The sequence below is a fragment of the Grus americana genome, chromosome 2 (genome assembly GCF_028858705.1).
Source record: "Grus americana isolate bGruAme1 chromosome 2, bGruAme1.mat, whole genome shotgun sequence".
Classification (NCBI taxonomy): domain Eukaryota; kingdom Metazoa; phylum Chordata; class Aves; order Gruiformes; family Gruidae; genus Grus; species Grus americana.
This window is the reverse complement of record NC_072853.1, coordinates 67,015,043-67,038,994: the sequence shown is the minus strand read 5'-3', so window position 1 is coordinate 67,038,994 and position 23,952 is coordinate 67,015,043. Positions and strand designations below refer to the sequence as shown.

Below are 23,952 nucleotides of genomic sequence, written 5' to 3'. Positions count from 1 at the left end.
CCATTGCTGCTGTGTGATAACTGCTTCTAAACGCTCTTGTGAGGATGACTCGGAAGCCAGACTGGAGTGCAAAACCGAAAATCTACCATCTACCTTCCATTTTGTTTGGAAACTAACAGGAAAATGAGAAAATAGACCAGATGGGATGAAACGTAACAAGCAGAAAGGGTGTTTGTTAATGGGTAGGCAAGAGGGGAAAAAGAAAAGAAAGAGATCTTTGATATACTGGAATCATAGAAAATCTTCTGGACCACCCAAAACCTGGTGAAACCATGCCGTATTTATCTTCACTGTAATGCCTTTACCGGATACTCTTTTGACTGGATAACAGAATAGGGCACCTTAAGAGATTATACAGAAGAAACTAATGATTATTGTCAATGATGACTCCAACAGAGGAGATTTATCATAGTGACAGGTCACTATGGGCTGAGAGGCTACTATTATACATGATTGTCATATGGGTAGATGGCCCATATGTTTTGGGACAGGAAAAAAATATTATTTTAATCTATTTTAATTTATTATTAATTCAATTAATGATGGCTTATATATTTTGATCTATTATTTTAATCTCCCAGAATGGCGAAGGAAATTCCCTCTCTCTTGCATTGTACCAGGGGAATAGACAATTTAAAAAAATGTGCGTGTTACAATTTAAAAAATGTGCCTTCTGATGCCAAGATTTCTATGGGTATTACGAAGCCAAGTAAATCAGCATGTTTGGCACTGGTTCTACAGCATGTAGAATGCTTTTTTACTTCAACCATAAGACATTTAAGTAGTATGTGCAAAACTTCCCAATCTGAACAACTGGGTAACTGGATAATGGGAAAAACATTATTTAAGTATTCTGGCTCATCTTTTGAGATTGAAATACACTTTCTTGTATAGGAAGACCAAGCAATAACAATACAGAACACAAAAAAGAACTTACCTGTTTGAACTACAGTTAAGGGAAATGAGAAAACATACATAGGAAAGAGGATTTCTCTGTGGAGAACAGATCAGAAAAGATGCACCAACTAAATCACAGTTTTCACAGGTCATAGGATCTAAATTTCTATTTAATTCAAACAAAACATCCAATCAAGTCCATTAAAGTTTTGGCCACAAGAGGATTGATTAGAACACCTAATGAAAACTGATTAAAGAACTTAACGATTTGATCCTTGCCTCATCAACTTTCCTGGCATCATTTCAATAGCAAAAAGGGAATGCATGCCCCAAAATGGCACAACATTTTATTTCAAACGCAGGCTTTTTGGATTGGGCAAGAGGGGGCTTTCTTTACAATCTCTGAAGGTAAACTGGCCTCACTGGAGAAGAAGTAGACATGACACGTATTTTCAGAAGAATCTTGAGCAAAGAGTTTTGTTCTCTTCATGTTCAACGCTCATGGTGATGAAAGATAATAAACAATGGCAAAGAATTTTCTATTTAAAATTAAAATTCTATCTTTTGCAGAAATTATATTCTGCTTTCAAAGATATACTGAAAAGCAAAAAATCTCAAGGCAATAGCCTATATGATTTAAAAAATTTACTTGTAGAACCATCAACATGGAAAAATTTTTCTGGCATAGCTACATCAGGAAATCTCCAACTTCAGGGAAGCCTTCAATCAAAAGTACAAGCTACATGCTGCTGGCATTTGTTGCTGGTTTGAATTACCTAGGTTACTGCGATGGGTAGTGTAGACAACTCAACATAAATGTGGTTTTTCAAATATAAGTATCAGTATTAGAATCCTCTGCAGAAAATTGGCAAATTCAGTCCTCATCTCTGTAGTCAGTTTGACTCTATAGCCCATGTTTGCCACGGACTACCTACTTCCTTAGGTCATTCTCCCAGTGCAAAACCATTATATTTGTTCCAAGAAACAGTGGGAGTCTGACAGATGCAATGCAGTTTCCAGTGTCATAACCAATGGAAGATTTTGGCTAAGAATGGCTACTGGAGTCAGTAAAAGAAAAGGCTGTTTGTTCCTCTTTTATAACTTCTTTGTCCTTCTCTTTCTCTTCTCCCCCCTTCACTGTTGTAACTCTCCCCATATCTTTCTTTCTCATTTCCCGTTTTTGCGATACTTATCAATTTCTCCTCATTATGTTCATTACAAATATCGATTTTTCATTTGGCAACCACTGTTTCTGATTATTCTTACCTGTTTTACTTTGCCAGCTGAATATTTTAATTAATATAAAGTTAATACACTTGCTAGAATTTTTCACACCTCTGTTTATCATTACTTAGCTATCATGGTATATGCTAACCTAAGATACATGTCTGCTTTTACTATGACAATATAGTCAAGAATTCTGTTTAGCAAGACATTTCCATGTAAAAGCTAAAGAAATCTAGGTAAAATGATTCAGTAGGAAAAGCTCTTTGACTTTCTTTTCCTTTGGATTATTATAATATTCTGATTAGCAGAGTTTCCAGAGGAATTAGCAGTAATTGTAGATCTGAGAAGGAGTTTTTGCAACTTAAATAAACTACTTATCCAATTTTTGCTTCTAATGATAACAGAGATGCTTAACACGACCAGTTTTGAAAGATTTGAGCCATAAGCTCCTATAACTGGATGAAGTCAGAACTGATTGAAATGTTCTTAAAATGGAAATCTTGTAAAAAATAATCTATGAGTGGTCAAGAAATGATGATAAACTGATGATGCTTTTACAGATAGAATAAAGGAGTGGAGCAGGGCAAGAAAAGTAACAGAAAGCCTTGGTACACTGTTTCATAGTACGTTTTATGAAAACAGTTTCACTTCTCAAAAAATATCCTAGAGTGTTCTGAACAAGAGGACTTCAAAGACAAATCAGGGGAGAACCCTGTCATGGAGAATGAAGCTGCCGGAACATCTCCCTCTGTATGCTAGAGATGTCACTTAGAACAATTTTACCCTCATTTTAACCTTGTTTAAAACCAAGACTTACAATTTCTCCATTAACATTCTTCAAGAATCCCACAGATATGCCAGATATCTTTAGTCTCATTTTCTCCAAAGAGTGCAACTAATAGAACAACTCCCAACAACTTGTTCTCACATATTTTAGGCATTTTCACAGACACTGTAAATAGTGGTATTTTTGACTACTTAAGTTGACAGAACACACACAGTGAAAGAATCTGTATCTAACTCTGTCCTACATGAATTGCTTAAAGAAAGAAAGAACAACAAATGCTAGAAAGAGTAAAACAGGTCCTATGTATAAAACACCCCCAGACATGGACAAAAAGGACAATGAGGACAATTACAAAAGATTACAGACCTTGTTTGATTTTATGACCTTCACTCTGAGGCTCTGCTGACAGGCCACTCTCCTTTGGTGTCCCTTTGTTGTGACAAACTTTAGGTGAACCTCTACTGTTTCTCCCTGGTTGAATTTGCGAAGCGCTGAGGGACAGAGGACTCTTACTCTGTATATCAGATGGTTTATTAGATAACTGCGAGACGCTGGTAGTCTTTTCTCGATTTGCAGGATTCTGTTGTACTCGAAACGTATTTTGTTCCACATTCTGCATCCCTTTCTGCAGCTTGGCTTCTTTTCTCTTACTTTCCTCTTCACGTTTCCTGTAATAATGGTCAATACCATTAGAATTCCAAAGACAAAATTTTGGGAGCATGTATCTAACCTGAACACATGCCTCTCTAGAAAGCCGGCACTGCCACAATAAAACCTTGACTATAACATCATTTGCTGTGAGAAAGGGACACCTATTGCATTGAAGTGTCTTAGCTTGATCCAGAATAACAACTGACTTGCAGCTACAGCCTAATGAAGGTTAAGTCCTTATAAGCCAGCTGCCCATTCAGTTTGTGGTGGTTTAAACTGATTTTAAAACACTCTCTTATTTAAAACAATGAAACTTAGGGGTTTTATAAATGTAGAAAAATGAAAAGTAGGATTTGAAAAGGTGTCAGAAGACAAGAAACATGATAGTAATATCTATGCTTTGAATTAGTAATGAATGATGCTTTAATATAAGTAGTAATGCTGTATTTGAAAATCAGAAAACTTTAATAAAAGATGTCATCTCTTTGAAAATTATTTTTCATACTTACCTGTGTCATACTTAATACGGACAATTATAAACCAACTTCAAACTACCTACTGATACTAACTTGCTGCTATATGTTTATCATTGGTAGATAATTAATTTATTTTACATAAACATATTAGACATTATACAAATGATAAATACCGAAAATACATGTGAATTAAAAACTTGCATGCACATAGTATGCCAGTACAATTATTGCATTTAGTTTTTGAAAATGAAAGAAGTTATGCATCTCTTAAATAGCGTAGATATAAAATGGAATTTTGGACAAGGTTAGGAAAGGCGCATCTGTTGAATAAAGTTTTGCAGCCTATTTTGAAATACAGTGGGATGTCATTACACTTTAGGTTTTAACTTCTTTTTCCTACAAAGCAGAATAAACCCAATAGCACATAGCAAACATTACATATCTACCTACCATTGAATTTGTTTTTATAAATTAAGCACCGGTTGTGAGATGAAGTGACACTTTTCCTGTTGCAATGGACAGGTGGTAAATGTCGCATCATGTAGCTGCCTGATATTTTAACTTGCTTCCAATGCTACAATGTAGTTTGCAGACTGTTGACACATTAGCTTACAGCACAGCATATGACAGGTTAGTTATGCAGCATGCCATCCTCAGTTCCTGTGAGTCGTATCAATGCCAGTATATGTCATTTCAGTGTGAGCTGCCAGGGAGAAGCCTTAACTTTATCTGTCAGTACTATCTTATCAAGTACGCTCTGCAGAAGCAGCTGATTGAACTTTGTACCTGAAAAGCTGCTAATTGATCTAAAAAATACACTCCTGGCAGCCTGAGGTTCAGTATTCCCTCTGGCACAGAAAAAAGTGGCTAGTTTCAAATAATATTGGCATTCCACAAACAGACTACGTGGGGATGTCTGTCTCGTGTACAGTATGGATCTCATTGCCATTGCTCTGCTGTTTGAGCTGATAAATCAGATCTTACTATTCACAGAAGAGTAATTTTCTTTTCTTCACAACAATCAAGCAGCCTATTACCAGTATCCTCCATTCAGGGTATTAGAAAAGAAAGTGTGAGAGAGGTTGTGTGATACACAATCAAGCCCAAGTAGCCTGCACTCTTTGGATGAGCAGATTAACAAAAAACATTAACTTCAGCAACACACCAATTGTAAAGTTATCAAAATGACACAGGACTAGAAGTTGAAAAGAAGTAAAAGGGGATTTTTTTTAAAAGGTCTTGTTTGTGTGCTAAAACTGATGACATAATAAATGGAAGGGATTTCAAAGCTCCCTATTCATAGATCATCATCCTAATTGTCACAGTAGAGCTTAATTGATTAACAGATTCCTGAAGAATACTTATGAACCTCCCCTTGTGGTTGGCTTTATTTAGTTAGAAATGCAGTTTGTTTTACAATGAAGGATATTTTCAAAATTAAAATTTCCAAGTTTTACTGTTGTTTAAGTTGAGAGACTAGGTTTCATAAACAAGTAAAGCAAGTAGACAAGTTCCTAACTTCAAGGGCTCTCAGTCATTCTCAGGAGGTTCTGGCAACGCAGCAGGATTAAAATTTTGGCTCTAAAGTTAGAAAACTACTCTGTGATAACAGAGCTGGCATGCCAGAATTTTCTACTTTAATTGCAACAGAATTTTGTCCTGAATGGTCATAAATTTGTATTTCATTACAAATGTGAGAGAATGGAAACTGAGCTTTTAGCAGATGGAAAGGAACTGTTTTAAGCATTTGTGAAGACACAAAGATGCTTTGAATTTTTGATCCTGCTAAATAAAATGAAACCAACCTTTTCTATTCTGTTAAGAACACTTTGCTTTTTGTATCTACTCTGTGGAAGACATTTTAAATTTAGAACATGTTCATGTGCCTGGAGAGCATTTTTAAAGTTATCCTTTAAAAAAAAGTTTACTTAATAAATCATAACTGAAAATAGATTTCCAGGTATGATCCTACTGCTGCTGAAGCTTTATATGGACCACGAGGAGTTATATTTTGTGTTGTATAAATAGCCATCTCCTGCTATATAATCTATACAACCTAGATGTCTGTTTTTGAAAGTATGACACTGTTGAATCACATGTTCAGCTTATGATCTACTACAACGTTTTAACAGATAGTCCTTAACAAAAATGCTAAAAAGACAGTTAATTTCCATCCAGTATTCCTACGTTGATATGTCTTGTCAAACGTATAGACCACCTATTTTTTTCCTCAACCGTTTCTCATATGTATTAACACCGTTCTGATTTCTACTTTAGTCTTCAATGTGCTTACAAGTCTTATGCACCTTGGTGCCATTTGGAAATTGAGCATTTTACTTCTTAAATGAAAATACTGCATAGTATCAGATTCGGGATGGATTTATGCAGAATTCTCATGAATATACATTTCCAGTTTAAAGCTGAACCATTAAGAACTACTCTTTGTGTATGTTCTTCCATGCAGTTTTCCCCAATCTAATAGCAGTTTAATACAAGCTACATTGCCCTACTTTGCTAATGAGAACAGCACATGAGCAAGTATGAAAACTTCAGAAAAGTGTTAGTGACAGCCAATGTTTCTCCATGTCCACAAAACTTGTTATTCTGTCACAAAAGAAAATTGAGTTGGTTTGATACAGTTTGTTCTTAGCAAAATCAGACCAGTCATTACTTCTTGCTTTGTTAGGTTCCAGATACCTGGTCCTGGGCAAGCTGCTCTAGCTGACCCTGTTTGAGCAGGGGCAGGAATGGACTAGATGATCTCAAAAGGTCCTTTCCATCCTCAACAATTCTGTTATTCTTGGGACTGAAGTTTATAGGTCTACGGACTCCTCTTCCCCTTTGAGAAAGCAGACACTTTGCTCCAGTCCCACTGGTCCTCCTAAAGTTTATAAGGGTAACCATTTTAAGATTGTATCACCCAGTTTTCTAAACACCTCAGGATGAATTTTGAGGCTAAACTGATCTGAAAGCATCTCACTTGTCTGATTAATCTCTAAACTGTTGTTTCAGTATTTTAGCCTGCATTGCTGCCTTTCATTACTACTGTGAATTCCATTTGCTATTGGACATCATTTGACATTTAAGGAAGACTGAAGCGAAAAAAGACTTCTCAGCATCACTTGTGGACCAACTCTTTCTTTGCTCTTCCTTTTACAATGTGGATGTTCTCAATGATTTATTGTGATATCTCACATCTCTTTCTAGTTCTTATTTTGCACCTCAGCTTGTTTAATTTTATCATTGTATGTTATTATTACCCTCAATGTTAGTCATTGCACCAAATTTCCACTATGTGCTTTCCCTTTTCAGGTTGCTGAAGAGCTCATTATTTTCTCTCTTGCTACACTTCCTATCTTTTCTCAGCATGCAGGCCTTACTACCAGTATTTTGAAGAACCTCAAAATCTATTTGTACTCTCTTGCCACTACATTTTTTTTAAATCTATTGAAGGCTGTTTAATTGAACTGTTTCATTTTCTTGCTGTTCTTCTCTTCCTAAATATCATGAGTTACCTACTCACTTTCATCCATTTCCCTTCCATACGCACATTCTCAGTCAGTTTCCTCCCACTGGTCAGAATGAAACCCAGAAGACTTAGTAAAAACAGAAGTATGGATTCAGGAACTTATTCTGAGAAATTCAAAGGGAAGGTGAACAAGCGATGAATGAGTTCTGCAGCCCTTTCAAAACCCAATATATTGGACGTCAGTTTTCTCTGAATATACTTTAAATCCTTAAATATGATATTCTTAAAGACTTGGTTTTGTAAAAAAGTAAAACAAAAGCCTCTTTCTAAAAAAGTTTGAAAAGACCATCATTTTAACTGTATGTAGTCTGACAGACTGCTTTTTAAATGCCTCCTTCCCAGATTGCCTCTGTGCTACTCTCCTAAAGCACTGCTTCCCTCCTGCCACGTTCTCCATCCCACCTATTAATAACCAATTAATTTCACTCTCACTGAATAACAGCACCTATTATATTGACACATTTATGGCTGTTAAAATGTTTAATGCTAATACATCTCATCCACATTGCCCTCTTCCAAAAGATCACAGGATCATAAGGTAACACATATTGGAAGGGATTTCAGGAAGTCATCAAGGCTAATGTCCTGCTCAGAAAAGGTTCAACTATGAGGTCAGACCGGCTTTCTCGGGGTTTTATCCAGGCGAAGCAGTCTGCAGTTCCCCAGGTTGTTGTTTTGGCCCTTTTTGAGGTTGGGTGCAACATTTGATTTCTTCCAATCACTGGGGACCTTCTCTGACCTCTGTGACCTTCCAAAGATGTTGGAAAGTGGCCTTTTAATGACCTCAGTTAGTTATCTCAACACCTTTGGATGCAACCCAGCTGGTCCCATGGAATTGTCTGGGCTGAGCTCTCTCAAGTGATCCCTGACTTAATCCTCACTCATAGCTGGCAGTTCTCCTCCTTCTTCTCTAAGCACAGAGGCCTGGGAGACCTTCTTGGTGAAGACGGAGGAAAAGGCGGCATTGAATACTTCTGCCACATCTGTATCTGTTGTCACTAAATCACTCACACCATTCACCAACAGGCCCACACTTTCCTTGTTCAGCCTTTTACTATTAATGTAGAGGCAGAAGCTCACCTTGTTACCTGTGACATCCCTTGCAAGTCTCAACTCCATTTGAGTTTTGGCTTTTCTGACACCACCCCTACATGCCCAAGCAATGTTTTTAAACTCTTCCTTTGCAGCCTGTTGCTGCTTCCACCTCCGGTATACTGCCATTTTGCATTTGAGCTCTGGCCTGGCTTCCCTGCTTAGCCAAACTGGTCTCCTGATATGTTTGTCTGCTCAAAAACAGTGTGCACGTTGTTTTGGCCTGCATCAATCTTCATTTCATAAATTACCATTTATTTGACACAGGTTTGTTCAACATGGGAGAATGTGTTTGTATATAAATATTTCACAGGCATTGAACACAGTGAATGTAACTTTACCAGAAAACAATACAGGTATGAGATGTTGGTTGGCTTTTTGTTAAGGAAAAAAAAAAAAAGGAAAAGAACAGACTAATTACAAACATGCAGACTTATGAATTATTTATATTAGTGAGACTCTCCAAAATAACATATTACAAAGCACGTTTTAAATACATGCACTGAAATAGTTGGGGTGGGGTTCAATCTAGGAGTTCACCACCATTCTAGATTTCCATATAATGTCTACTTTTATCTGGAGAGCAGATTTTTAAATATCAGTAGGGATATTAGGTTTTTGTATATAGCAACACCCTGGCCAATTTTAGCTGTGGAATGCACAGATGGATATGCGGAATGATGACAACATAATGTCCCCTCCAGTTTATTACTGATCATAAAATAGCAATTAAATAAAATTTGTTATGTGACAACTTGATTTGCTTGTACACTCCAATTGTATTTTAATTCTGTTTTTATGATATTTGGTACACAGACTTTGTTTCTATTGTTTTCAAACAAATCAACAACAGCTTAGTAAGTTTCAGAAAGTGTATCAGAAACTCACAAAGGAAAACATTTATAAAAGCCTTTTTATCATCATACAGAATATCAGGTAAGTACTCATGGATGCTAACATGCTAGTTTCTCAGCTTTTGGTATTTTGCCTTGTTCTTGTATATTATATAAACCTTGTTATTTAATTTGGGATTATCTGGGAAATAATTTCCATCTATAGGTGTATGGAAAACAATCCATAATATGCTTCCTACAGTTTCATGAATTTTACTAAGAGGAACAATAAATGATGATGAGTAACAGATAAAATCATACACTGATAAATACAAACTTATGACAAATGTCTATTTGCTGGAGTAGATTTCAAGTCTCAGACTTACTTGGCGGCAGCATCTTTTCTCAGCTGTTCATGCTTCATTAAGAGATTCTTCCTCTCTTGAAAAGCCTTTCTAACTTTGTATCCTTTGTAGACAGCCTGAATTTTGAAAGCAGCAATGTCCTGTATGGCAGCTATAGACAGAGCCCCGTGTTCTAACATGAACTGAATCACTTCATGGTGTTCACCAAGCAAGGCATAATCAAGTGGAGTATATCTAAAAAAAAACCACACCCAAAACAAACCCACAAGAATTATCATTGAACTAGAATTCTAACCACAATGTGCATTAATTCATCCTCATTTCATAATAAGGCAACTTCTAGTAAGAAGACAGATTAAACACTCTTTTCATTAGGCTGTTTTACTAATTTTTTATGTTATTTTCCCATCTGACTCATTCTACACACCATGACTTTGTTTAAGGCTTATTTTAGTCTCCTAATATAAGGGGGACAGGGGAGAGGCAGACTACATAAAGCACTGGATCAAAATCCTCCAAAGCCCTATACATAGAATTAACTGCTTTAGGCAAGCAATCTTAAAAAGGTGTTATTGAGGTGCTCATATAGAAATATAATCGAAATAAAAAGCAAGTTAAAACAATTTTGTGTTATTTCCATATGAATTTAAGTTCTAGCACTTTACTGTCAAATCTGGCTTAGCTTCTGTAACAATGACTGAGGACAGTATGACTGACCAAGCAGCAGGATTACACCTGCATCAAGGGATAATATTTTTTCTAAAGCACTAGGAAGACTTAAGTCTGTTTTCAAATGGACACAGGTGCTTAAAAGTATTAAATGCCTTTGGTTTTTAATGCTGTCAAAGATGCCTAAGCCCTTTCAAAAAGAATTCCCAAGCTTCCCATTGTCAACACAGGAGCAAAATTTGCGTACCACCCTTACCAACACTGAAACATCAGGCAAAGACATTTAGTGATTGAAAATTATCAGTCACAAACCATAATCAAGCCCATATAATACAAGACTATCAAATAGCAAGTGTCAATGCATGCAATTGTGAAAATTAAGGCTCTTCTTGATCGTAACTTGCTAGGACGCAATGCTGGTAAGCAAAGCAAAACAGACAGAAAGCACAATTGGACTTGCCACGGAGCAATGATTTGATGGAAGGATTAACAGTATCTGAACTGAAGTGTCTGCAGGAATAAAGACAATGACATAACATGAAAATTTGTATGTCAAGGTGTGCTTCTGATAGCATTGAAAGAGATACAGATTTTTGATAACCTAGGAATGGGAACTTCAGAAGGGACCTCATTTCAGAAAAACACATTTTTAAAGTATATCTAGTTTTAAATATTTTAATCAACACATACAAAAGATACTACAGTAAACATTATGCTACTAGCATGTATGTACCAAGACGATCCCAGTCATGAAGACCCGTATTTTTAAATGTGGACTCTCTAACTCCATTAGAGCTACCTTTGAAAGTAAAAAAAACCCCAAAACAACAAAACCAACCAAAAACCCCAAAACAAAACAAAAAACCAAACCTCAAATCAAATCTGAATAGGGGTTTGTACAACTGGACACTACCCATTCAAAGCTGCTCACGTATGCTTCTCACAACCAGCCATTAGTCTGTTGTGTCAGTTCAAAGCCTGTTATAAATTTTCTTTTCCACTGGTTATCTCTAAAGCAGATAGCTTTTAAATCAAGCTGGCTTCACAAGAAAACACGCAAAGAAGACATCAGCCATCAGCTGCTATACATAATTTAGCATGAAGTTGGTCAAGCAGCAGCTAGCCTGGCATCACATGATGCACCCAGGACATCAAGTTGGATTATGAAATAAAATTGTAAAGAACAACAAACCTACCACCCTCCAGACTAGCACTTGATCACATATCTGCAAGCAAGTGGGCAGCTTAAAATCCTAGATGAAATCTCAGCTCCATCTTTTCACAAACCTATTTAGTTTTAACCACTATGTTTGAATTTTGAACTGATATCTCATACTGCACTCTAAGAAAGGGAAGAGGGAAGCTTCTTTGTATAGGTATATTGGAAAAAAAATACTATTTGGTGAAATTGTTACTGATTAAAAACCAATTTCATCCAGTTATGGATGAACCATATCCATGAGGTTATTTTTACTCTCTCTTACAACACTCAGCTTGATTTTTCCACTTTTCAAACTTCTGATCTTTTCACAATAAACCAAGGTTTTGTAGATGTTTATTAAGAAGCAGTTGAGCAATTTTTATATACAATATATATTTTTTGAGGAGAATTATATTTAAAGACTGATTCATCTAGAAATATTGGAGATCTGTTTTGTTCTGCACATGGACTAGTACTTAAGGGCTGACACTTGGCATACTGCTAGTTATATTTTGAGTAATCTAGGTTTATACATAATAACATATATTAATGCCAGAAGGGAAACAAAAATAGATACTATCCAAAAGACTAGCGTAAAACCACAATTAAGGTATTTTCCTGACATTTGAGCATCATTAGTACATTTCTACAAAGTAAGGAAAATAGCAGCCTCCTTTCTGGCAAAATAGTGGCTTTTAATATTACTTCTTAAGAGTAATTTAATTACAACTGTTTATTTAATTTTCTATCAAAAATTACTAAAGAAAGCATTGGTATTACTTAATTAGGAACTACTTATACTTTCATTTTTGTTTCTCAATAAAAAATAAGAACAGAAAAGGAAGAGAGATCTGAGTGGTATAGAGTAGAGAACAAAAGAGAAATGATGGGGGGAAAAGAGCAATTAAAAACTGGGACAGTATGGAAGTCTCAAATTTAGCACTGAAATATGGGGTTTAGAAGTCCTTAAGTTATTTAAAATGTCAAAATATTCAAATTTATATGGCATACTGATCATCATTTTATTTATAATTATGAGGAGGTCATCCACTCTAAAAAAGGGATTATAACTTTCTGCTAATAGTAATTATCTTCACGGTCAGGTGATTAATTCAAACTCCACAACCCAAATCACTTTTAAAAAACCATTATTTATATGTCAATGAAAGACAAAGAGATGCAAATGTACTGTCTCTTTATGATTATAGGAGGATTTTTTTTTTTTTAAACTAGGCCTTTAGAATACAGTTAACCACCGGGTAATTTGTAATCACTATTTTAAAACAGAACATTCCATTTCTCCCATTTGCCTTCCTCTCACTGTATTCCTACCAAATAGAAAAGAAAAATTCCAATCTACTCCATCAGCAGCAGAAATGCCTTTTTATCCTTTGTCCATACATACCCACTGTCAACTTCATATAAATGAAAAAGCTCTTTAATATTTCAAGATTAGAATGAGTAAATACTTGCTGAAATCTCTGGAAGTTCAAGGTTCAAAAATATAAACAGTTGAAGTTGCAATGCCTTACTTAAAGAAGAGATTTTTCACATTAGAAAAGCTGCTTACACTGAAGCCCAAGACTACAGCACTCCTTTTAGATACAAGATCATGATTCTCTGGCAATATCTGAACACAACATTTAAATCAGCAGGTAGCACTTTTGCTAAATTACAGAACAATGCATTCAGACACTCAATACCTCTCCTCACTGCTCTCCATATGATTAGGGAAAGCATCAAACCCAAGCAGCAACTTTATAGCATCAAGGTAGCCGTTGTTACAGAGCCAGTGCAAAGCAGTTCTTCCCTGTAAACAATAGAACAGAAAAAAAATAACTATTATCCCCAAACTCTATCATGCCACAATAAAAGTCGTAAATCATACTGTAATTCAATGCTTTTCTGGACATGAAGGACAAACTAATTCTTCTAAATAGACTTCCTTGTTAAAATAAAAGAATAGTGCACTTAAAAATGAAGTAACTTTCTGTTTGTTTGTTTGTTTGTTTAAACAAGACTAAAACACAAGTGCTTTTTCACCTAAAGCAGCTGAAAAGAGCATTAGGAGAGTTGCTTTCTTTGCAGCTGTGCTACCCAGGTCTGAAGCAGCTCTCATCAACCTTTGTAGTTCACTGTTTTCTAGGCTGCTCCAAAACACTGACTGAAAGAATTACTACAGAATTCAAAATCAAAGTCTGAAGAAAGCTTATCAGCCCACACAAACAAAGATTCCACCTGTGCTTTCAAAACGAGCTTGATTTCATAGAATCAGAATCACAGAATGGTTTGGGTTGGAAGGGAACCATCTAGTTCCAACCCCCCTGCCATGGGCAGGGACACCCTCCACTAGACCACGTTGCCCAAAGCCCCATCCAACCTGGCCTTGAACACTTCCAGGGAGCAGGCATCAGAAGTCTAGTTTCTCTCACATGAAGCCCAAGTCCAACTCTCAAGTTGCACTCGGTACAGCCAGCTCATATATGACCACTCTTGGGACTGGGATCACAGAACCACAATATGAACACCTCAAGCTCTGTTAATATCAACAAAACATAGGTATTTCACTTCATTTCCAGGCCATGCCTCCTGCCTGCCTCTTGCTTTTCTGAACTTGAAATGTAGGAAATACCTAGAAGGCTGGGTACCACAGAAAAACCTGAAGATGTTCTGAGTTCAGTGCTAGCAAGCTGTCCCATGAACCCCAAGGGCTGAAAAGCATGCTGCAGTGTCTCTGTGTGAAATAGGTGGAACTGATGTGTTCAGCTGTACTCAAGCTGATGCCATACAGAGCTTGTAACAGGTTAGAAAATCTCCCCCAGCACGCTCTGTAGAACTCATAATAGAAACCACTTTTCCATTACCTGGAACTATCCATGCCCTACAATGAATAGCTACAGAAAAGTTTAACAAATTGGGTGAAATTCTTTTGACTGATGAAGTTCTACTGACTTCTGAGAAATTATGTCATATAACAGAGAAATCTGTTATATGTTGCACAATGACTCTGGGATTCTTGCTCCTAATTTCTCTTACTGCTTGAATAATGGCACAAAAGAACATATAAACTAATCAGTGTGTGTTGGGTTATTTTTTTCACCTGTAAGAGTAATACATTTGTGGATACTTATGTGGATAAGTAATTGAAGCAGTTCTTGTGCAATCTCACTTGCAATATCTTACTTGCTCTCTCTCTACACTGAAGAAACACATTACTATAAAGACAGACTATAAAATCACATTCCCCTGTCAGCTGTTAATAAGGAACAACAGAAGTGAAGAAATCAGATGATTAATGGAGAGGACTGGAGATGGACTGTTTATAAGGGCATGTAGTGATAGGACAAGGGGTAAATGGCCTTAAACTGAAGAAGGCTAGATTTAGATTAGATGTTAGGAAGAAATTCTTCCCTGTGAGGGTGGTGAGGCACAAGGAACTGGTTGCCCAGAGAGGTTGTGGATGCCCCATCCCTGGAAGTGTTCAAGGCCAGGTTGGATGGGGCTTTGGGCAACCTGGTCTAGTGGAGGGTGTCCCTGCCCATGGCAGGGGGGTTGGAACTAGATGGTCTTTAAGGTCCCTTACAACCAAAACCGTTCTATGATTCTATGAGTCAAGACTTTAGAAGTGAAGTCATAGGGAAAATTATGTCAGGATGCATTTCCTTTTGTGATATACAGCAGCAAAGATGCTTCTATGTCCCAGAAAAGAGAATGGCCTTGAGAAAAGGAAAACATTTTAATTTATGGTTATTGTAAAGTTAATGAGACAGCCTAGTGAAGAACAACATACCTCTTTATCCTGGATATTTGGATCTGCATTGTTTTCCAGTAACACTACCATGCAGTTAATGTAACCTCCATAAGCAGCACACTGCAGAGGTGTTCTACCTGCATAATCCTGCACATTAGGGTTGATTTTATTTTCTATCAAGATTTGGCACACATCAGCATTTCCTCCCAGGGCTGCCCAGTGAAGGGGCGAATGGCCATCTTGGTCAACCAAATCTACTCTTGCTCCTCCTGTAACAACAAATACATTCTTGAACATAAAAAGAAAATACTTTTGAATGCAAAGAAAAGAGTAAGTTTATGTTCAGCTAGAACTTATTTGGTAACTGACAATTCAGAGAAATATTTCTGAAAGTAACTTCAACTTTGTTACTCAAATCCTAAAACCTAAATCAAAATTAATTGGGAATAAAATAGTTTCAGTGAGGGTCAGGCATCTAACTTTTTTAGAAGCTTCTCAGTATCCTCTCACATGCTTTAGAACCTCCAGATTTGTCAAATGCCCTTAAAAATCTAGCCTTTACTTGTTTCAGGCTTATTAATTTTCACTGAAACTTTTATTTCTTAACAACAAAATCACTTTTGAAAATTAGACTTCAGATGAAATCGCTTTTTAAATCTCTAAAGCAGGCAAGATATGCAGTGCAAGAATGACTATTGAAAAAAGCTTGATTTTTTTTAATTCAAGCATGCTAAGACTCTTTTATGCAGATAATTCATTTATCTATGTGTTCTTTTAAGACATAAAAACTCGGTACAAAAATAAAACTCCACAAATATAAAAACTTGAACCAACTAGCAACAATGACTGTCTGTATCATAAAATACGTAATTCAACATAACTCAGATTCTGATAATCAAGCTTCTTGCATCTACAAAGGCTAAGTGGCATAGGGGGTGGGAGGAAGAGCTTAACAGGAGGTTAACATATGCCCAGCAGATCACAGAGGGAAGTATGCTTTTCCATAAGAAAGGCTGGTTGACGGAAAACTTGCAACTTGTTAGCCTGGATACTTCAACTGTCCATAAATGCTTCCAGCTACTTGAAACATTTCTGTGAAGTTAAAATGACAGAATTTTGCATCCAAGATACCTCTGTTCCTTCACCATACTTCTTGCACTTCAGCAGAGTTTTTACAATTATCTAAAACTGTGTATGTTGTTAAATCTTACTTCTGTCTACGAATAGAATACTGCTTATAAGAAACAACTAGTGGAAAATATTAATGATTTAGGATTTTTGATAGCTACTTTCATTAAAAAATAAAGATTCATTTAAATAGTCAAAAAGTCTTCAAAGAAGCCTAAAAATGCTTTCTCATGAAAGAGAAGAAAGCTTAATTTGGTCTTATTTATTGGAGGGAAAAAAAAGAAAGAAAAACAATGACTTGCTGGGGGAAGAGGTGGTTTGAGAGATTAGAACGTACTTGAAAAGGCTTGAGCAGAAAAGAGCTGTGGAAACAACAGTTCCAATTTTGAAAGTTTTATATTTAATTCTTCTAGCCATTTTACACATCCCTCTGAAAATCTTTTACGTTTACTAGTGCTGTTCCACAAATGGTACTTACAGACAAAACCTGCTCTAGGGAAGTAATTTTCTACCCCATGTCCTGCTCAGCTACACTTTTTATTTCTTAGTCCCACAGAAAGCAGCACCAAAACTCCCAACAGGTTTGTAAATTCGTACCCACTGACCTTTAATGAGTGTTTGTATCACTTCTTTGTGTCCCATCTCACAGGCTCGGAAAAGTGGGGTATGTTTCATCACATCCAAAGCATCTACCTGTGCATTATGTTCCAACAGCAATTTCACTGTGCTGACGTGGCCAGAAAGGGCAGCAGCATGTAACGCTAAAAGAATAAAGTGGTAGGAAAAAGAAATCACAATATCATGAGCTTTGGAGGTTCACAATTAGAACAGTCAAAATAAAAATTCATTTCAAATGTTTTAGTGGAAAGGATGCTTTTCAACCACAAGAAACTGAAGAATCATAAAAAGTGATCACTAACCACATTTTCTTATCATACAGGCAATAAGCAGAAAAAGTGTTAACGCTGAAACATGTTTCTAACTTGTAGAAATGGGAATTTTAACCTTAACACCACCAAGATTGGCTTAGACTGAGGATTTGTGGAAGGTTAGCAGCTTCTGATTAAGAGAACATAAAATGATCTACTGCTGCTGCTGTTTTATGGCATTTCTTACATCACCCCAATGGAGATGAAACTGCCCGTTGCCAGTGAAAGAAAGCTTTCATTATTTCTTCAATGTTCTCCTGAAATACCATTTTTTTTCTTTCAGATATGCAAAGCTGTCTCAATTAAACCTAACCACTAAGCACTCAGCTGGTTTTAGAGGGGTTTTTTTCTCATAATTAGTTGGAGAAAGTTTTACACAAAATTATGTAGCAAGGCCATCACATCTCACACAGTGCCTGCAGCTCCCTATTTTCTTCAGAAAAGAGAAAAAGATGATGGACAGACCAGATATCACATTTTGTCTCTTCCCTACAATTTATGAAGCTTAGCTGTATGAAAAATAGGCAAAGTTGATTCTCCAGGCTCCTACTCTTCCGTAGTTTTCTTTGCCTTCTTATCTCTGAATGTATCCAGACTTTGCTGAGACCAAACCAACAAACAGTAGAGAGCTACATTAGCAGAGTAAGACCTCACAGGTAAAGACGTGGTGTCCTACAACTGAAGCTGCTGTGTGATCACACAGCATCCTACAGGCACTTTCAGCTGGACTGGAGGAAAATGTTGAAATGCCAGTCCAACCAGTTCAGTGTTCTTTTTGAAGGAAAGGCAAATGACACACACATCAATGAGATTTCAAACCAATGGAGGACACATATATTGGAGATTTCACTTACAATTTGATTTCAAAAAGACTTTGGATTATTTCCTATAGTCAGCAATCATATCAGATAATCTACATTCTCAGAGGCATACTGCCTTACATTTAACTATTTTACAGATGACAATACCCAAATAATTTAGAAGGAAAATACAAACCAGTGCAATTCATAAGTGCACAGTTAGTACAGAGAATTCGTATTTCCCTGTGAAATTTCAAAAATATTTATCCTCGGTAAGGATTCAATTTGCTCAAACAAGCAAAATGTGGGGCTGTAAACAGTACCTACATATCTCTACTTGTTTAATACTAAAACTGACAGGCTCAGGATCCAGCAGAGGCGTTACACAGAAAAGCACACCACGAAGGCCAATGTTAGAAGGAACTGCTTCTTGAACCACAGCCAGCATATCAAAACAGTCAAGCTTCTTCTATTTGCCTGCTACTGTTTACCACTGGTATCAGCTTCGCACAGCTCATGAAACAGTAACCCAGCACAACCCGTTACACGGGCACTACTAAAATGCACAGGTCCTTGGCTCCTGCCCGTGAATCAAACCCAGCTGAACTGCATTGCCTGAACACTGATTCTCAAAATTAGTGATTGTAACTGGAACTGTGATACAGACTAATGAGGCGCTTCCTACAAGAACTGGGGTCACAGCCAGAGACGCTATGAGAAGTGCTGCCTTAGTAATTGAAATCATGCCTTTAAGATGACACTGATGTTTAACTATCACAGCTAAAAAGCACAGGGGCACTCATCACGCTCGGGAAAAATAACTGTAAGTGGCAAGATCTGTGGTAGCTAGGCGAGTGGGTGGCTATCAGTAGAAATTTGATAAGAATGAGATCCCTGATGCTTTGTACATTTGGATGGGCCCGGTTTTCATGGTCTGACCTCACAGTAAACTCTAGGTTCTGGTTTTTGTACTGCGTTTCTTATGAAACCAAAGGCAGTAAACCACTTCATCAGATGACACATGGGGTGTGTATAACAATACAATAGAAAAAGAGCTGCTGTGTCAGCTTGGCTGGTTCTTCCCCCCTATCACTCATTCTGACGCAGGCATCTTGTTTCGCACTTTGTGCTCAATATTTTCTTGTAAGCCAAAGTTTCTGTGATGGAGTCACGGTGACTGAAGAGATTCTTCGGCCAGCTGGTCACAATAGGCCCTTTATTCAGCCAACAGACAGAACCCTCTCCATTGTGGGCAGTGACGGCAGAGCTATAAAGCTGCCCCTGTAATGCTCCTGCAGCGCTGATCTCTGAGAACAGGGAAATTCCTTTCCCTTGGTGTCATTCTCCTACACAATACATGGAGAGTCTCGATGTTCTAGCAAAGCTGAATGGAGAGCTTGCTCTTTTTAAGTAAATGCAAAAGGCTGCGTTAATGCAACATTATAACTAAGCTTAACTGAGTCGCCACACAAAAGTCAGAAAAACACAACCTTGAACTTTCCTCAGCAACTGTATCCCAGGCACAGAGGCATGTACGCGATTTTCTATTACTGCAGTTTCCCGTCAGAATACAACACTACTTTTCCCTCACCAAAATTTGGGAATGATTAAGAACCTCTGGAAAAAAAAAAAAGGTCTGAAATCAGAGAGTGATTTACTGGTGGGCTTCCTTTTAAGTTTATAGCTCACTATAATAAAGCCCATGCTACTGCACATGCTTGTCCAATGGTAAAATTTGGATTGCTTGATAGCAAGCGACAAACTGTGTAGTTCCCCACTTTAAGACCATTAGTCTGATCTACACAACGGCTGTTTCAAGTAAGTGGAAAATCCATTCATTTCCTTGTATTTAAAAGCCCTACAACAAAATCAAGATTAAAAGGTGATTACATATCGCTGCTATGAAAGGTTTAAGACCGAAAGATAATAAACCCAACCACCTGAATTATTCAAGCGTGAAATCCACATCCAAGTAATTTCAGAAACACAGTATGTGATTACTGCCTGCAAAGAAGCAAACCCTTTGTAAGGAGGTTTGCACAGTGACTACAACATTACTGCACCTGAAGGTCTGAAGCAAATACTGTGAGGTATTTGAAAGGGAACTGTCAGGAAGGAGCAAGTGTAGGTGAAACTTATAAAAGATGAAACAAGACTAAAATGATAGAGTATGTAGTTTGGAAAGTCATCGAACATGAAGACTGAGATTTTATTTCTTGCACTATTTCTTAAACTCAAAAATTACAAACTATCATAACTTGGAAAGACTGATTTTTGGATCTGTTAACTTGTAAGGAAAGCAAGAATTTAGATATTTAAATAGAATTTTATGGTAACTGTGTTTGTTTTTTTGCGTAAAGACCCCCCACATATAGCCAAACAAAATAACATTTTTAATTTTTTTATATGAAAGTAATATTCATACATGCTGTCTTTCAAATCCTGAACCACACAGCCCTGACATTGCATTTATTTACCATATGCATGCAATTCCAAGTGTGATCTGAAAATAGAAAAGCTGTTAAACTCATATCTTTGTTTCTTGGTTGGGGTAGATCTACACTGCAAGTTCCCTAAATCAAGCACGCACCTTAGGCTAGTGAGTGTGCAGCCAAAAGATAATGCTTAAGTATACCTTAAAACAAATATTTTAAAATTTATATAAACATACATTGCAATATACATTCTTGTTTGTTTAAAATAATGTCATTTTCTTTTCAGAAGAAATGCCCTCTACTGTATTATTCACAGGTGTGTGCTCTGACTATCAGCTTGGCTATCATTTTACTACTTATTATACATAGCTGTCATCGTTTAACCCGACAGGCAGCTAAAACAACCATGCAGCCGTTTGCTCACTCCCCCTCGCCCTGCAGCGGGATTGGGGAGAGAATTGAAAAGAAAAAGGTAAAACTCATGGATTGAGATAAAGACAGTTTGATAGGACAGAAAAGGAAAAAAAAAACCAAAACCAAAACCAGTGATGCACAGCACAATTGCTCACAACCTGGAACTGATGCTCAGCTGGTTCCTGAGCCACACCACCTCCCAGCCAACTTCCCAAGTTACACATACTGAGCATGACATCATATGGTATGGAATACCCCTTTGGCCAGTTGGGGTCAGCTGTCCTGGCCCAGTCCCCTCCCAGCTTCTTGTGCATCCCCAGCCTCCTTGCTGGTGGGCCAGTATGAGAAGCTGAAACTTATCAACAACTAAAATATCAATGTGTTATCAACATTATTCTCATCCTAAATCCAAAACACAGCACCATACCAGCTTCTCATAAGAAAATTAACTGTATCCTAGCTGAAACCAGGACAATAGATACACATTTTTGCACTTCTAAATTTGTGACCTGGCTGTGACTGGCACAGGGTAGTTCATGACCTCTTCCCACACAGCTTACTCCTGCACCCCTCTGCTACCAAACCCCTCTAATTTATACCCAATATATCCACATTCTCCTCTTTTTTTAATTCAGGTGTCATCAGCACACTATACAGCTCCATAGTATGTACACATGTATTTCCAACACTGTTGAATACATGTACCCTTCACCACCCCTCTCTCTGTCTGAACTGTTATTCTACTTTTGTTGAAAGTACTACATAGGTACAATATTTCTACCACAAATTCTTATAATTTTTCACTAAAGGAGATAAAGTCACAGTTGTTATAAGAAATTTGGAATTTCATTACTTGCATGCTTGAATTCTGAAACACTGTGTGGCATATCTTTTGCTTCGGGCAGATTATGGGATGATTAACCTGGGGGTTATCAAGTTTAATCTCTTGTTTGGACAACAGAAGTGCAATAGCTCTAATCTTTATTACAATATCTTTACAAGTAATCACAGTACTTACAATTTTCATGATGATAATTTAGCTACTTCACTGGTTAGTTTGCTCTATATTATTTCAAAGTATTTTTTTACTGACAAATTTTTTTTAACAGGCATTTTCAGGAAGGGCTTTTTATGCAATTATATTTCATTTTATTTTTCAAAACACAGAACAGTTCTTCCTTTCCCAGGATTACAGATCCAAAGCAGGAGAGCAGTACATTTCTTCTTCTTGAAATGAACTGGTCAAATCTGCACAGAAAAGATTTCTTTCTTTCCCGCAAATAAGGCAAAGAAGTGACACACATGCAATTAAACTAATGCAGAAATATTTTCAGGATTAAGGTACACATCGAGGAAAAGATTAATATAGCTTCTAATGATGTTTTTTATTTGGTGGAAATCACACCAGCTGGAAATATCCAGTGGCACTTTATTGTAAAGCATCTTACCTGTGCCAGCGTATTTGTCTGTCATATTGATATCAATATCCAATTTTAAAGCCAGCATAGTCCTAATGACATCATCACTGCCTTTGCCAGCTGCCCACATGAAGGATGTTCTTCCCTCAAGATCGGAGTCATCTTTTACAGAAGGATGTTTCAAAAATACTTCAACTGTTTCCTGAAAAGACATACCATTGAAATTAACATTAAAAGTAATCTGTAACAAGAAGAAACTACTGTGTCTCATTTAGCTGTTTGTGAGGCTAATGAAAGCTTCATTTTTCCTTTTTATGTTTATATAGAGTAATAGCTCAACAGGACCACTGTATTTTCTGCTATGCCCTTTTCCTTGTCAATGTTCATAGCACAACCTTAACTATGAATTTAACACTGTCATTTATTTCGTACTATTTTTTCTTTTTAGTGTCAAACTTCATATGTTCATCATAAGGAAGTGACACTACAGTCACTGTGAAGAAAGCAATGAAAAAAATATTGGCTTATCAAAATATTAGTATAATACCATGATGTTAAAATAATGTTGCTTCGAAATATTCTCCTGATATATTTTTTGCTCCAGTTCTAAATATGACTGCACATGCAAGTATTTTAGCTTGCTAAACTCTAATAATTTGACTATTAAAAAAAAAAAAAGACTTCTGGGACAACATAGACATATTTCCTAATATTTAACAATATCAACAAGTTACTAAGTCCACTTGTTTAACCTGCTGCTAAATTCTTAATAGGCCATGCAGGAAAAGAAAGCAGAGAAAATCACTACTATGGGAAAAAGAATTAGGGGAAGATTTTCCCTTTTCTATCCAATCCCTTACAAAGGCTGTGTATTTAACAGCTGGTAAACATCTCTTCAGAGCCACTGATAGACTAGCCAATAAAAACTGAAAAAAGTGGGTTTCATTATTTTGTTTTATTTTATTTTTATATTTTAGTGTTAACACTATTTTATCTTTTCCCCCACGTGACCCCAAAATAGGTCTATCACTGCTCTGGGTACAATGAGAATTCCTTGGCTATAAGGAATCAAATGCTTATAATCACAAAGGTGTTTAAATGCCTAAGCCCTAATGACTAATTCGGATTTTTTTTAACTACTACTTATTATTTCATCCCTCTAAAGAAATAGGAATTTTCTCATTTATCTAATGTTAATGCGATCTAAGATCAGAACAGCTTTCTGAATTTGGGTCCATATCTGAACTACCAGTTTATTGTAAAAAGGTCCAGCCAAAAATAATAAGGAATGGAAGCATTAAGCCTCCCACACAAACCAGCATGTGTTTATAGCTTTGTGTACTCACACTG

At 36.7% G+C, this 23,952-nt stretch overlaps 1 protein-coding gene across 8 annotated transcripts in view; it reads right to left on the bottom strand.

Annotated features, from left to right (window-relative positions):
- The window catches only part of INVS (inversin), a 96,414-nt gene that overhangs the window by 12,777 nt on the left and 59,685 nt on the right, over positions 1–23,952 (bottom strand). For all 8 annotated transcript variants that reach the window (XM_054814225.1, XM_054814223.1, XM_054814230.1 and 5 more), the window contains 6 exons: positions 22,633–22,804; positions 17,212–17,367; positions 15,518–15,747; positions 13,431–13,537; positions 9,879–10,091; positions 3,278–3,579 (listed from right to left, as the gene is read on the bottom strand). In XM_054814225.1, coding sequence (XP_054670200.1) covers positions 3,278–3,579; positions 9,879–10,091; positions 13,431–13,537; positions 15,518–15,747; positions 17,212–17,367; positions 22,633–22,804 — 1,180 coding nt within the window. The remainder of the gene's footprint in view (positions 1–3,277; positions 3,580–9,878; positions 10,092–13,430; positions 13,538–15,517; positions 15,748–17,211; positions 17,368–22,632; positions 22,805–23,952) is intronic.